General features: G+C 43.7%; 2 protein-coding genes across 7 annotated transcripts in view; both read right to left on the bottom strand.

The window, feature by feature from the left end:
• Window positions 1-4,755, bottom strand: part of carmil2 (capping protein regulator and myosin 1 linker 2) — a 39,122-nt gene extending 34,367 nt beyond the window's left edge. Inside the window, exons 1-4 of the mRNA XM_035525726.1 lie at window positions 4,719-4,755; window positions 4,381-4,475; window positions 3,869-3,919; window positions 1,914-1,973 (exon numbers count right to left, since the gene is read on the bottom strand). Of these exons, the coding sequence (XP_035381619.1) occupies window positions 1,914-1,973; window positions 3,869-3,919; window positions 4,381-4,475; window positions 4,719-4,755 (243 nt within the window). The remainder of the gene's footprint in view (window positions 1-1,913; window positions 1,974-3,868; window positions 3,920-4,380; window positions 4,476-4,718) is intronic.
• A 995-nt stretch (window positions 4,756-5,750) lies between these two features.
• On the bottom strand, window positions 5,751-13,823 carry ctcf (CCCTC-binding factor (zinc finger protein)). 6 transcript variants are annotated; one of them, XM_027003975.2, is made up of 13 exons: window positions 13,322-13,408; window positions 11,631-11,721; window positions 10,783-11,376; window positions 10,326-10,665; window positions 10,065-10,235; window positions 9,850-9,983; window positions 9,493-9,613; window positions 9,142-9,291; window positions 8,867-9,027; window positions 8,544-8,726; window positions 8,319-8,454; window positions 7,974-8,183; window positions 5,751-7,804 (listed from the first exon to the last, which is right to left on the bottom strand). In XM_027003975.2, the coding sequence occupies exons 2-13, from the start codon at window positions 11,652-11,654 to the stop codon at window positions 7,566-7,568; spliced, it is 2,463 nt and encodes an 820-aa protein (XP_026859776.2). In that variant the 5' UTR covers window positions 11,655-11,721; window positions 13,322-13,408; the 3' UTR covers window positions 5,751-7,565. The 6 variants fall into 6 exon arrangements, with proteins under 6 accessions (XP_026859776.2, XP_026859774.2, XP_026859775.2 ...); XM_027003973.2 differs by lacking the exon at window positions 13,322-13,408 and adding an exon at window positions 11,851-13,315; XM_027003974.2 differs by lacking the exon at window positions 13,322-13,408 and adding an exon at window positions 11,957-13,315.
• Window positions 13,824-13,877: the final 54 nt, after the last annotated feature.

Below are 13,877 nucleotides of genomic sequence, written 5' to 3'. Positions count from 1 at the left end.
ACTTTAACTGGGAGCATACAAAGAGATTAGGTTTTCCTTAATTAACATGGGTCCTGGAAAACATGTTTTCAAAAGCCTATGAAACACATCACATCAACAGACCACAAACGGTTCCCCCCAAAACTGACACGTTTATTATAGCATTTATTATATTTCATAATGTTCAGCTTTTCTTTCTGACCAAACTGAAGTTGAAATGAACTTAAAAAAAAATAAAATTAATTACATATCTGCCCTGTAAGATTGAGTCAGAAATATAACTGAAAGAGTCATTACAATTGTGTGCATAAGTATTTAACCAGTGTGCTACCATCCTCACTCTGCCTAAAAGGGATAATTCCTCCAAAGAAATGAAGAGGCCAACCAGAGGGGCTTTCAGAAAAGCCAAAAATAAAAAAATAAATAAAGTAACAAACAAAAAAAAAAGTATGAAAAAACAACAGGCTTTCAATAATGAGACACACGCTGTGACATATAGGCAGGAGCTATGGTTGGCTAAGGCAAATTCAAGCTCACGTGTTATATTTAGAACAAATGCATATATGCTCAGCACGCAAAGTTGTTTCTCTCAGTGAAAAAACATGAAGAGGAAAGTCGAGCATTCGTGCCACCACACTATCCAAAGCTTTATCAGTATGTCAGAAAAGGTCAGATATGATCAAATGAGCATATGCATGACTATGACCACATGCATGACGGTTACACCTGACAGTCGGATAGCTGATAATACACTAACCATAAATAATACAGTACTGGATGTAACTATAATGTTTGCAAATCGTAGATATTCACTTGTTATGGGTGTAGCTAATTGAAACAATGCAGCAGCTGGGCTAAATTGCACAGCGAGGACGGTTCGGAACAGGCTTCTGGAGGCAGGGCTGAAGTTGTGCAAAGCTAGAAAAAAGCCCTTCATCAATGAGAAGCAAAGAAAACCCAAACTGAAGTTTGCGAAAGACCATAAGGATTGGACCGTAGAGGACTGGAGTAAGGTCATTTTCTCTGATGAGTGCAATTTTCTGCTTTGTCCAACACCTGGTCATGTAATGGTTAGACAGAGACCTAGACAGGTATTCAAGCCAGTGTCTTGCACCCACTGTAAAATTAGCTGCAGGATCAGTGATGATCTGGGGGTGTTTCAGCAAGGCTGGATTTGGGCAATTTGTCTTTGTGAAGGACACATGAATCAAGTCACTTACAAAACTGTGCTGGAAGAAAACTTCCTTCTGCTCTGACAATGTTCCCCAACTCTGATGATTGCTTTTTTTCAACAGGACAATGCTCCATGTCACACAGCCAGGTCAATCAAAGTGTGGATGAGGGACCACCAACATAATAAACATATCATATTACCATGTGGTTAACATGTCAACATATTAGCCTTTTACTTGGATTCAAAAGAATGTACATGCTAAATGCTATCTCATGCAGAACAACTCAAGTGGTTGACTTACCGGACTGATTCAATTTCTTACAAATAAAACCATGTTGTTAGTCTGCTTCTAAATGCTTATGGTATCTAATATTATACATTCTGCAGTGTTTCCACCACCCAGTTGAAGAGTGTGACAGCATGAGCCCATTTTAACACAGGCTCTGAGTAATTTCCTATTAACAGGATTTTGTATATAGTAACATTGACAGGAACAGAAAAATAAACTGTGCAATGCATGCAGGTTTCCTAGAGTCAGATTTCCTACAAATTAATTAGTAAACAATAACCCTGTAGTTTCGGAAGATAACAATAATAAAATGAATAAAACATTTACTTACATATTTATTAACCATTACTCATAAGAGAACCAGAGTAAGTTAATATGACACAAGAAGATGTAATATTTAACCTTCAACATACAAGACAGATGACAAACAAAGACTTGACAAAGCCAACAAAGGCAATTAATAATGTTTACCTGCTCAAGACTCTCAATGATGATGGCACAGATTTCTAAATAGCTGAAGGAGCTTTCCATCTACAATGAAACATTGTCGTATGATCAACAGTGCAAACACACTCACTGATATGTACACACACACACACACACACAGAGTCACTTCCACATACATTCACACTTAATCAGACTTACACATACATATCATTCACTCAGCAGAGCTGGTGACTCAGGAGTTAATGAATGACAGCATGGGAGGAGGAAGCAGGTCGCTTTGCGAAACTCAAACACAGAAGTTCAGCACAGAGGCCGCAGACCGTGGCTCGGGTCACCTAAACATCAGTCAGTTACTTCAACTTTTTAAACGGCTCATCTCAGATATAGTACAGTGAGTGACACAGTATCAAACAGCACGCTGGAATGGACCATGGTCAGAGGCTGGAAATTGCAAAGGCTTATGCACGAATTCACATTATATGGAAGCAAGGTTGTGTGCAGGTATACAACACTGAGACTGACCATGCAGAAATAATGCTTACAGTGTATATTGTGAAATCTGTTTTGTTTTCATCTCTGGCATACCCAGCATTTCTGATGAAGATCTAACATGCATGGAAACCCCGTTAAGTGTCATTGCCCTTCTGCACTCTTCCAGCTAACAGCAGCTCCACAGGCTGGGCCCTAACCCTTACTCTGCTTCTGCTGCTGTTGCATTGTTATTTCAGTTCCAGTGATTTCCTAAATTCTAAGAGCACAATGGCTTATGTTAATGTTCCAGCACTAACATAAGGGACACAGAGAGAAGCACAGGCTTCCTCTTCTGTGTAGAACTGCTGTATTACAGGGTGTGGTAGACAGAACCGCCGTATTATAGGGTGTGGTAAACAAGGGTGCTGTATTATAGGGTGTGGTACAAAAGGGTGCTGTATTATAGGGTGTGGTAGACAGGGCCACCGTTTTATCGGATGTGGTAGACAGAGCCACTGTATTATAGAGTGTGATAGTCAGGCCCACCGTATTATAGGATGTGGTAGTCAGGCCCACCGTATTATAGAGTGTGGTAGTCAGGCCCACCGTATTATAGGATGTGGTAGTCAGGGCTGCAGCACAGTGGGGTGTGGCAGATAGGCCAATATCCTTTCATCCCAGTTCTCTCCTCTTATTGGTACTCTGTCACCACTAACTGAGCCCTCGCAACAAAAACCGTACAGCAACCATTTCCTTTTTATATGAAATCAGTTATTTTCTGCTAAATATGCTTTATTTACCTTACTTCATTCATGAGGGCATTTAAAAATAAAACTTGCAATGCTTTATATTATTGTTTTTATTTCATAGAATGCGAAAAACGGACACTGGACATGCATGGTTTTTCGTTGCAAGAGCCCAGTTCACCAATTACTACAATACACTTTGATAAAACACTGTTGAAAAAAATAAATGTTGCTAATGCACACAGACAACAACAGGATGCAGGGTCATACAAGGCCAGAGAGTCTGAACTAAATCTGGCAAGGTGTCTTTAGGTATTTTTCCAACCATGCACCTGACTATTTCTTTGCTTTTGAGATCAGGTATTCTTTTCTACGGCTAGAATGAAAACATGTAGCCCACAAGTGCCAAGGCACACTATTAATGATTTACTCTCTTGTGGAGTTTAGTATTATAATTGGACAAATATGGCTTTAACATTTAGGCAATAATAAATATCACTGGCTGGAAAAGGCTTATTGTTGGAACTTAAGCATCTACAGTGGTCAATGGTAATTCGGCAGCACCTCAGTTGGGTATGACCAGTTTAGACGATGCAGTGGGTTTTCAATACTGTTCAGTTTCTCGATAATTCAACCTTGCTGAACATCATATTCTTTTGTTCAATTCCAATGGGACCTGAACCCAAAAACCTTATTACGTCACTATTTCCTCTAATTAGCAGTTTTGTGAGTGCGTCCTTAGCATGGTTTTGCCTCGCTCACCTTTGCTGGTGGCTTGCTGTGGAATATATGAGCTCTCGACTGAGTCATTACCTGTCAAAGAAAGAGAAAGAAGAGCGCTAGACAGCAAAGAATGGAAGCAGAGCGCCACCTGCTGGAGAAGCTCTACAACAGCAGAATGCTGAGAACTGCAGAGACCAATCTGTGCTGGATGCAGGCTTAACTGCACATTACCTTTTAAATAACCTAACTACTACGCTAGGATGAGAGGAAAAGCAGTAAAACATTATACAAACATGGAGATATTTTCAAATGTGCTCATGATTCATCCAGGTCAAAACAAAGCAATGGAGTGCAAAGTTTCAGAGTGAAACTTGCAGTTTCTACCAGTGTCATACCCAAAACCACAGTCATTACGTCTGTAGAGGTTCCCAGCACTCTTGGGTGGTTTTTGCAATGTGCAGTAACAATTGTTCAACATTATTAATAGTCAGTTGGTGATACCATCTTTTTAAAAAGACCGTGAAAAAGCTAAATTTTAAAAGTCGACTTACAAGAACTCTGCCTTCTGACCGGTCCTTGGACTGGTTGAGTTGCACAAGCCTCATAAACTGGACCCTCTGGGGTTTTAGCACTTGGGTAATGCCATCTGATATACACACACAATATATCAACTTGCACCAGAGTAACCCCAATTAAGCAGCGGGTGATTTCCTTGTAGCTACACAAGAAATTCTGGGTTAAACTCACTAGGGTGGCTTCCCAAAAGATCTGATGCCCCATGGCACCTGATCACTTCATCTGGTTTAGATTAAATAAGCTTTAGAATCGCTTGTGAAGGATCAACGATCAGCAAGAAAAGCTCAAAGAAATCGGCAATAAAGCTCTGTACCTTTCAGGCAGTATGGAACCGCTGAGTGTGAAGCCATCGTATCTCTTCTGCAGCATCTGTAGAAACTGAGTGCATGAGAGGCCAACTGGCAAATCTTACAAAATGCAGGTGAATTGTCTGTGCTCACACACACATATCCTGCTGCATCGTGATTCATGCTCATGGTGAAAAACCACAGTTCTGAGACAGGATATGACACCTACAGACCTATATTACACCTATATTACACACAGCCACCAAACGCTTCACATGTGTTTTTACATTGGCATTACAAGCTTTATAACAGCAATACCTAAAATTAGGTCCCCCTAAACATAAATAAGAAAATAGACAACCCAATATTAAGATTTAAGACACATAACTCATGCCAGATTTAACAAAAAAGGACGTGACTGATGTTCAAATGTGCTGGACATACACTAAACTATCTTATTGCAGACACCCCCCGGTACAGTGGCACCCCCTGGTGGATTACACCCAAAAAGCAAATTCTCAAATTTCTGAAATCACTCCTGCAGAAGCATTTGACTTATGGTTGCCTACAGTAAATAAAACAGACCCTTTAATAGCTCCAGAAAAAAACAAACAACGCAAAACATAGCACATTTATTCATAGTTTGGATGCCTACAGGTAAAGCTGAAGTATTTTTTAAGTGTTTAAAAGCCAGGATCTTAGGGCACCTGTGAATTTTTGACTGAGATGCAACATGGGAGTCCATACACAATATACTTGACAGGAAACATTGCGCTGGTTTCAGAAAGCTGCATACAGGGCTGCTTCAGGTACTGCTAGCCTACATTCATACTTCTCCCATCAGAAGGCCACTGGAGAATGTTTTTAAAGAACTGATTAACCAAACTTCATTTGTAGACCATTTTAGAAATGAAGCTCTTGTAAACCATTTTGGCTTGTGAATTTTCATAGCCTATATGTCCAAATATATATAAATTAAAAATAAATAAATAAATAAAAGTCAACCTTAAACTCATTTAAAATGAAGCTGTTTTAAATAAATACACACGACTCTGGAATAGGACAATATTTTTATTAGCTGTACAGCAATACATTCTCCATACCACCTTTTCTCTTATGCCCTCAATGCCCCACCCAGCCATAATAAATGTCTTTATAATGTCGGTGTTCTAACCATAGTAAAATTCACACAGTTGCAGCTAGGTACAAAAAAACAAAACAAACAAACAAAAAAACCTAAAATTAAGAGCTTAACAAAAGAAAAGCAATTTTAATGCAAATACAATTAGGGGGAAAGCTTCATTTTGAGTCAGAAAATGCTCAGCATAGATGTTCTTTTAAATGGGACAAACTTGCTTTCTTTTTAACAAATGCCATCCTATCTGTCATTTTGGAATAGAACACATTTGAAATGGTTTCACCAGACTGCAAACTCAGAAATGTGTATGGTCTGGACAAAGCTTTTAAGAAGACTACTGTGAACAGTGAGACACCATTACCCAATTCCTTTAAAGCAGGGTCATGGATCTTCTCGAGCACACCGTCAGTGGTTGCCAGTTTATGACCTGGGCCTGCACACTGTTACCGGACAACATTGCAGCATGTGCGAGCACTGTCCCACTGCCACACTTTAAAACACACTTATGCTTACTTTTACAGTTCCAAAACAAAACATGGAGTGTGTTCCTCTGACAGAAGCGGTCCATAAACCCACGTTCTCATTCCTTGACTGATGGATTGAAAAGGAGCCTTTATTCCCCATCTCTAAATAAATGAGTAAGCTGAGGACACTCAAAACGAGGTGACATTTCAAGCTGTAGAAGGACAAAGAAAAAAGGCAGGGCTAACTGTCTACATGATCTTTTAAGGTAGAGCCCCCTTGAGATTTAAAGTCTTAGGTGGTATGATTTTAAATGGCTACTTTTTAAAATGTCATTGCCCCAGCATTTAAGGTCATCAATTCACTAGAAAAAGATTAAAATGTTCATAATAAAACAGAAAATAAAAATTTATTTACAAGCAAGACCAGCCAAGATTACCTTTGCTTTGTACAATGTTATCAACTGCAGATTATTTTGTTTTCCTTTACTTGATGGAAGGAGATCAACGTCCCTGGCGGGATAGTCATATGGCTACGTTTCTATCATCTCTCTCTCTCTACTACCGTTAACTGTGGCCAGAGAAAATGAAATGAGAATTACAACAGCGAATAAAAGTTGCCGTATATATGTCAGACATTAAAAAGAAATCTGTTGGACAGATGGGATAAAATGCCCATTTCTACAGCAGTGATAGCAATTCTAAATATCGAGGCTTGACCAGGCACAGAAAGTTTTCCTTTTTGAATATTGCCATGTCACAGACTGAAAGGTTGAAAGAATATCAGCATGTTAGTGGGGAGGAAAGAAACATCTAAATGCGTGTAGTTCACTATAGTAACGCTGGAGAACTGACTGTAGTCTCCCCATCCCTAGACAGCTCAAAGACCCCACCACACACAAGATGGTAAATGCTGGCCAATTAAATCAGACCACGTAGTTCAAAAAGTCAAAAAACAAATGCAAGGTGTACAGATGACATGAGCCAAAATCATTCCAAAAAAAAAAAAAAAAAAAATCAAGCTGAAATTTATGCATGAGAAAACACTGGAATTTCTATTCCAAGTTCATCAAAAACATCATGGAAAGGAGAAGAGTGGTCCTGGGCAGACCACTCAGGTGATGGCATGGGAGGGGACGCGCACAAGCATGTGCCAGAGTGTGCACACGCGCACATGCACATGTGTGGGTATGAGTGTGTGTTTGTGAGTGAGTGAGTGAGTGTGTGTGTGTGGGGAAGGGTCTGTGTGGCGGTGCATTAGTGTGGGGTCCACATCACCGGTCCATCATGCTCAGTATCATCTCAGGGGTGAGGTCTCCGTTGGGCGCAGCGTCAGGAACGGCAAGCTGCACCGCCTCTACTCCGCCCTCCACGGCTTCCACCTCCTCCACCACAGGCTCTGCCGCCGCAGCAACAGCCACTGCAGAGGAGTCAACCCCGTCCTGCTCCTTCTTCACTATGATGTTCTCAATGGCCCCCGTGCCCTCGTCCTCTACCTGGATAATGGCAGTGGCTGCACAGAGATGGACACACACAGTAAGCAAGGAAAGTGTAGTGGTAGGAGTTCATTTAAAAAGGGCACAGCCATTAACATGGACATCTTATTTCACACAAGCCATGCACAGCCTGAAAACCACCATTGCACTATGATGTGCTGTCTAGCAGGGCCACGCATTAGTTACCAGCAGGTGCAATGGTTGCAGACTTGGCAGGAGAGGCCTTGGGGGGGTTCTTTGGGGGTCTGCCACGTTTCCTCTTGACAGGTGGCTCAACCGGGGCAGGCACAGGGATAGTGGGCGGGGCCTGTTCCACCTCCATCTGCACATCCTCCAGAGCCTCTTCCTCTTCCTCGTCTTCATCAATGTCATCTAGTTCAGGCTCTCCATGCTCATCTAACACACACACACACACACACACACACACACAAGAAGAGGGGGTATAGAAATTATTTAGGAAACGAAATACAACGTCCCCTCCCCCCAGCTGGAAGACCATGTACACTAAACTTCAGTTCTTCGGAAGCTCACCACTGTCATCGTCATCATCCTTCCTGGAGCGCATCTTTCTCTTGCGCCCGCCGCGAGCCCTCTTGTTAGGAGTACCATTCTCTCCATCTGTACCGTCCTGGCCAGTGCAGTTCTCTGCATGCCTGGCCATGGTGTTCTAGAATGCCAAAACACCCATGTGCATGTTAGGACACATGTGTTAAGCACCTACATTTAGAGTGTAAAGCAGCGGGGTCTCCTTCATACCCGGCGGGTGAAGGTCTTGCCACACTTGGTGCACACAAAGGAGGTGGGCACGAAGTTGGGGTCATGGTAGCGGCGGAAGTGCATGTCCAGGAGCTGCTTCTGCCTGAAGGTCTTATCACAGTGGCTACAGGCGTACGGCTTCTCCCCAGTGTGGGTGCGCTTGTGCATTACCATGTGCCGCTCCTGACAGGACATTGGGTAGTTTAGTGGGGTTGATCCTGAAAGGCTAACTGGACTCTAGTGTTCAATACCAGGCATTTTACATGCTGGTATTAATTTCTTTGTGCAGGATTTAGTTTAATGGGGTGCTCAGGGTGGCTGACCTGTCTGCAGGCATAGTCACACTGGTCACACTTGAAGCGCTTCTCATTCTTGTGGGATTTCTGGTGCTGGATGAGAGCATAACGCTCATGGAACACCGCCTCACAGTAGCGGCACTTCCTGCCCTGCTCAATGTAGGAATGCTGCTTACGCAAATGCACACCTGCAAGAACAAGCAAGCAATTAATAAATAAGTGAGTCAATAAATGACAGTGCATTGGTAGCTCAGTGGATAAGGTACATCTCAACACTAATGTTAACTCGTGGAGGGCTTTACCCAGGTCACTCTTGCGTGCGATGACGGTGTCACAGTGGGGGCAGTGGAACTTGGCCACGTTCTCTGTGTGCTTCTGCAGTATGTGCATCTTCATGGTGCCGCTCTGGGTGAAACGCGCATGGCAGATGTAGCACTCGTATGGCTTTTCACCTAAACATGCAACAGTTAAAAAGCAACAGCCAGTGATTACAAGCAGCCTGTTTAAAGTAATCTGAACTTAAATAACATTCAAATATGTTAAGTCAACACTGAATAAGGAGAGATGACACTGAAGCTAATTCAAAATTTATAGTTGCTTTTGTGAAAGGGTGTTGACAGTATTTGAATGATGGCCTGATTAGGCTGTCAGACCTGAATGAGTTCTCATGTGTCTCTTCAGCTTGTAGGTGTCCCTGCTGGCATAGCTGCAAAGGCTGCACTGGAACGGACGCTCACCGGTGTGAGACCGAATGTGTCTCTTCAGCTTGCTGACCTGATTTATAAAAAAACACAACCCACACAAGCAGCAAGCCAGTTGAAGCACAAATGCACAACAGTTCAATGATGAACTTGTGGTTTGTCAAAAGTAACAGCTCAATGTCTGGAACACCCCCCCCCCCCATTTCAGTATTGGTAATCATTCAGTATTATCCACATAACAGATATTTTCTTATTCCCTCAAAGTGTATAACTGCCAAAAAGTAGATGTACAGAGCAGTGAAGACCTACCTCCACGCTGGCATAGTCACACATGGAGCACTTGAAGGGCTTCTCATGGGTGTGCTTATAGCGACGGTGTCGTACAAGCTCGCCGCTCGTTACAAATGCCATGTCACAATCGGTACACTTGTGTGGTCTTGTGCCTGTCAAGCGACAAGTCGGAGGTCACTTTATGTCATCATATCATGGGCCTCAAAATACAAGTGGCAGAAGCAGGTGTGCACCTGTGTGAGTGTTGAGGTGGTTCCTCAACAGGGTGACAGTCCTGAAGGCACGCCCACACAGGTGGCATTTGTGAGGCCGCTCATCCGTGTGGCTCTTCATGTGTCGATCAAGGTTGGAGCGCCGTGGGCAGGTGTAGCTACACAGCTCGCACTGGAATGTCTTCTTCACCCCTGGACACAAAGTAGCATCATTACACACACACTGCCCTCTAAAATTTCAGTCAAATTGAAACTTTCAACTACTGCGCAAGCCCACTATACCCTTCTTTTTGATTTTGGTTGGTTTGGGAGGCTTCATGTTGCCCACCACCTTCTCAGCATTGACTTCAGATAGCAAACCCTCCTGCTGCTCTTCTTCAAAGTCATAGACAGACACGTCCATGTCCTTCTCGCCCTCAGTGTTGTAACGCAGCTTGCTCTTCTTTGTCTTCTTCGTCTTCTTGACTGGGGGTGTGTAGTCGGGGTCCTTGGCCCAAGAAGGGTCATCATTCTGGGCCTCAGTCATCTCCTCCTCCTCCTGCGCCAAGGGCTGCTCTTCATGCGCTTGCAGCTCATCCTGCTCCACCGTCTCCACCTCTCCATTAGCACCTACTTTCACCACCTGGGGGTGCAAGCCATACCAAGAAGTCAGTAAAACCACCAAAAAAAAAAAAGAATATAAATGGGGAGAAACCAAGTAAGAAATGTTATGTTTTTTCCACCAATAAGATACACAAACCTGGAACCCCTCAGGCAGGGGCAAGGTGTGGCAGATGACAGGCTCTCCATCTTTAGGCATGGCGGTCGCATCCACCAGGGTGCCCTGCAACTCCTCTACAGTGGCGGCGGTGACAGGCACAGCAGAAACAGGCACCTGCACCAGCTGCAACTCACCAAGGCCAAGTGGCTGCTCCTCCATGTTTACCACCTGCAGGGTAATGATCTGGGTGTCGTCCACAGTGGTGACGGTGGCCTCGTGGGATGCCCCAGCAACACCCACCCCAACTGGGGCACCCACACCAGCCTCCATGACCTCGGTCTTCATCTGGAGCAAGGCGGGGTCCAGCGAGTCCATCACCATCATCTCCACGCTGCTGTTGACACCCACTACACCCTCAACCAGCTGCTGCTGAGCATCGGTCACTACAGCTGCTTCTCCAGCACCCGAGGTCTGCTCTACTGTCTCTAGGCCAGCAGCCTGCAGCAGCTCAGCACTGACCTCTTCCTCTTCCTCTTCTCGTCGCCGATGATAGGTCTTACACTGCTTGGCTTTGAACGCATCCCCTGCTTCATCCACCACGGCTTCAGTCGGTCCCCCTTCCATGGGTAATACCTTGGTAATAAATTTATATTTGCAGTGCGTTTTAATTTATCTTACAATATGCAAGATCTTCCAGTTATTTTACACATCCTCACCGAGACAAACAGTAATAATGAGTTAATAATTATACCGAATGGTCAAAGAACTGACAATCAAAATGGGACAAAAGCATAAATAAATTGAATCATACCCAAGAAAAGCAGGTAAATCAGGATAGTCTTGCATGGGTAGTTGCATGTTATACCTTACTGAATTGCTGAGGTTACCTGCACCAAAATTGAGTACTTCATCGCTACCCTTCTGTCTCCTCAATTCTGTCTTCATTGAATGAGCTACCTCTCTCAAGCTTCCTTCTTACTAACAAAACAAATAAAACCAAGACACTGAAATGAAAACAGGCAATTTAAAATGTAAAAGGGTTTCAGCAATGTATTTGTCAACAATTACTTGCAACAGAAAAATAATGTTGTGCAAAATATAATTTACCAAGAGTAAAAAAGTCGTTAACAGGTGTTTATTTTCAACTCATCAACGATCAAAGAAAGCTAGTTTGGATGGCATCTGACATCACCAACCGCAAGGAAAGTCTTACGAAATGATTTGTGTCCCTGAAGTATTCAACATTGTCTTCATACTTTTTGCTTAGTTGCGCGCCAGAAACATCATTTGAACAGTTTCACGTTTAACTAGCCAACCTGGCTAAGTTACTTCCCTGCCGGCTTCTTGTCTCGACGTTATTACCGCGACCAAGCGTTCATGAAACAATCAAACCAATCAATCAATGTTAACGCATTAATAAATCAGCAACTCTTTACGGTTCGAGTCACAGTGGCGATTTTCTACTACAGCGAGAGGGCATTCGGAGATGGTTAATCGTGTTTTTGTACCACTACCAGTCGGGTTATAGAGGGAGCTCTCCACAGTTTTTATCCCTTCAGTCGTTTGTTGCTTGAGGTAGTCTTTCAATAAGTGAGCGGTCACTGGATGCACCTCACACTCCCAACGAGTCCACCGATCGCTGCTTCTCCAGGTTCGTCTAGGGCGGCGAAATCGCTAGAAACGTAGCTGGTCTACAGCGTGTCGCTTAAAGTTATCGAAAATGGCCATCGGGGTCATTTAGCAGCTCATCTTCCTCGTTTGATTTTTCATCTGCGCAACAAGCAGGTTAGCAGATCCCGATGCTAACCAGCCACAGCGCAGTTTAACCGCGCCCGTCAACTCGACGAGACTTCCACGGAGAGGACGAAGACAGAAGTACAAAAATCGAGACCACCAAGCCGGGATGTGTTTTTGCGCCGCGGAGCACCGAGCGACGAAGTGGGTTAGTGTCTGCGCGTGCGGCTCGCCCGCGCGCGGACCAGGAAGGGCCGAGGGACGTTTGAATCGAACTCGCTCCGCGAGGAGGGGCGCGCGAACAAACCGTTAGCAGGCTAACGCTAGTTAGCCAGTCGGTTAACGTCACGGCTAACAAAACGATTCCCGGGGAAGGACATAAAACGTTAGATGGCCGACTAATTTCGTGTTATGCTCGCTTATAAGGCTGCTAGTATAAGAGTTACAAGATACCGGGACAGATAAATGTTTGCCGCTGGCGTTAGCTTGTTAGCTAAGCTAATGCTACATGTAGAAACGGCGGGTTTCTATCGCGGCTAAGACAGGAAACAAAGAGAAGAAAAAGAAAATGGACGCCTGGCCTAAAGACAGGACCAAACATCGAAGTGTTAAAATAATGCATCTCGCCGAAATGCCGTCTAATATACGTTCAGAAACACTTAATACTTGGGCATAACCCCGAACTTCTGGGTTATAAATGTTTTTTGCTAAATTTTCGATAACGATAGAGGGAGACAAACACCCCCCGCCAGCCGCCTGGACTGGGAGCCCCATCGTGACACCTAGAGGCCGATTAAAGCTCCTGCAAAACTCCCCCCTTTCTGAAAAGTAGTTGCCATTTTACCTGCTCTTCTTTGTTTGTCCTCTCGTTGAAGTCGACAGAGAGCCCAGGGTTTGTTCTTCCTTTAGTACGAGACGAAGTAAAACTGCGTCCTTCTCCTCCGGCGGTTTTAATCCTCTCCCGCTTTTGCAGAGTAGGCTCCGCACAAAATGGCGGCCCGAAGCAGCCGCTGCGCATGCGTTGCGCGCAGGGGGGCGGGGGCGAAGGGGAGGGGTGTAAACACGCACTGTGGCGATTGGCCGGTTGGGGCGCTGCTTTTGAATGATGGTCCTGCATTATGGTCTGTAATAGACACCTCATCTATTTTCTAGGTATTTGTGCACACCACTGCTGATAAACCATTACATACCATTCTATAAAGCATTATTTCCATGGGCTTGTGATTGGACTTTCACAGCTAAAGTATTAAAGTAAATGTATTTTTAAAAATGATACCCGACAGTATCCAGTGTTGTTATTATAAACTTATGTCACAAAAGCTCATGTTTTATTCGTGTTTTCAAATGTGTTATTTGATAAATCATTTTGGCTGAGTCATTTATACAAGAATGACATGATT

Source organism: Electrophorus electricus, chromosome 4, assembly GCF_013358815.1.
Source record: "Electrophorus electricus isolate fEleEle1 chromosome 4, fEleEle1.pri, whole genome shotgun sequence".
NCBI lineage: Eukaryota > Metazoa > Chordata > Actinopteri > Gymnotiformes > Gymnotidae > Electrophorus > Electrophorus electricus.
Note: the sequence above shows the minus strand (reverse complement) of the source record. Positions and strands in the feature narration are given on the sequence as shown.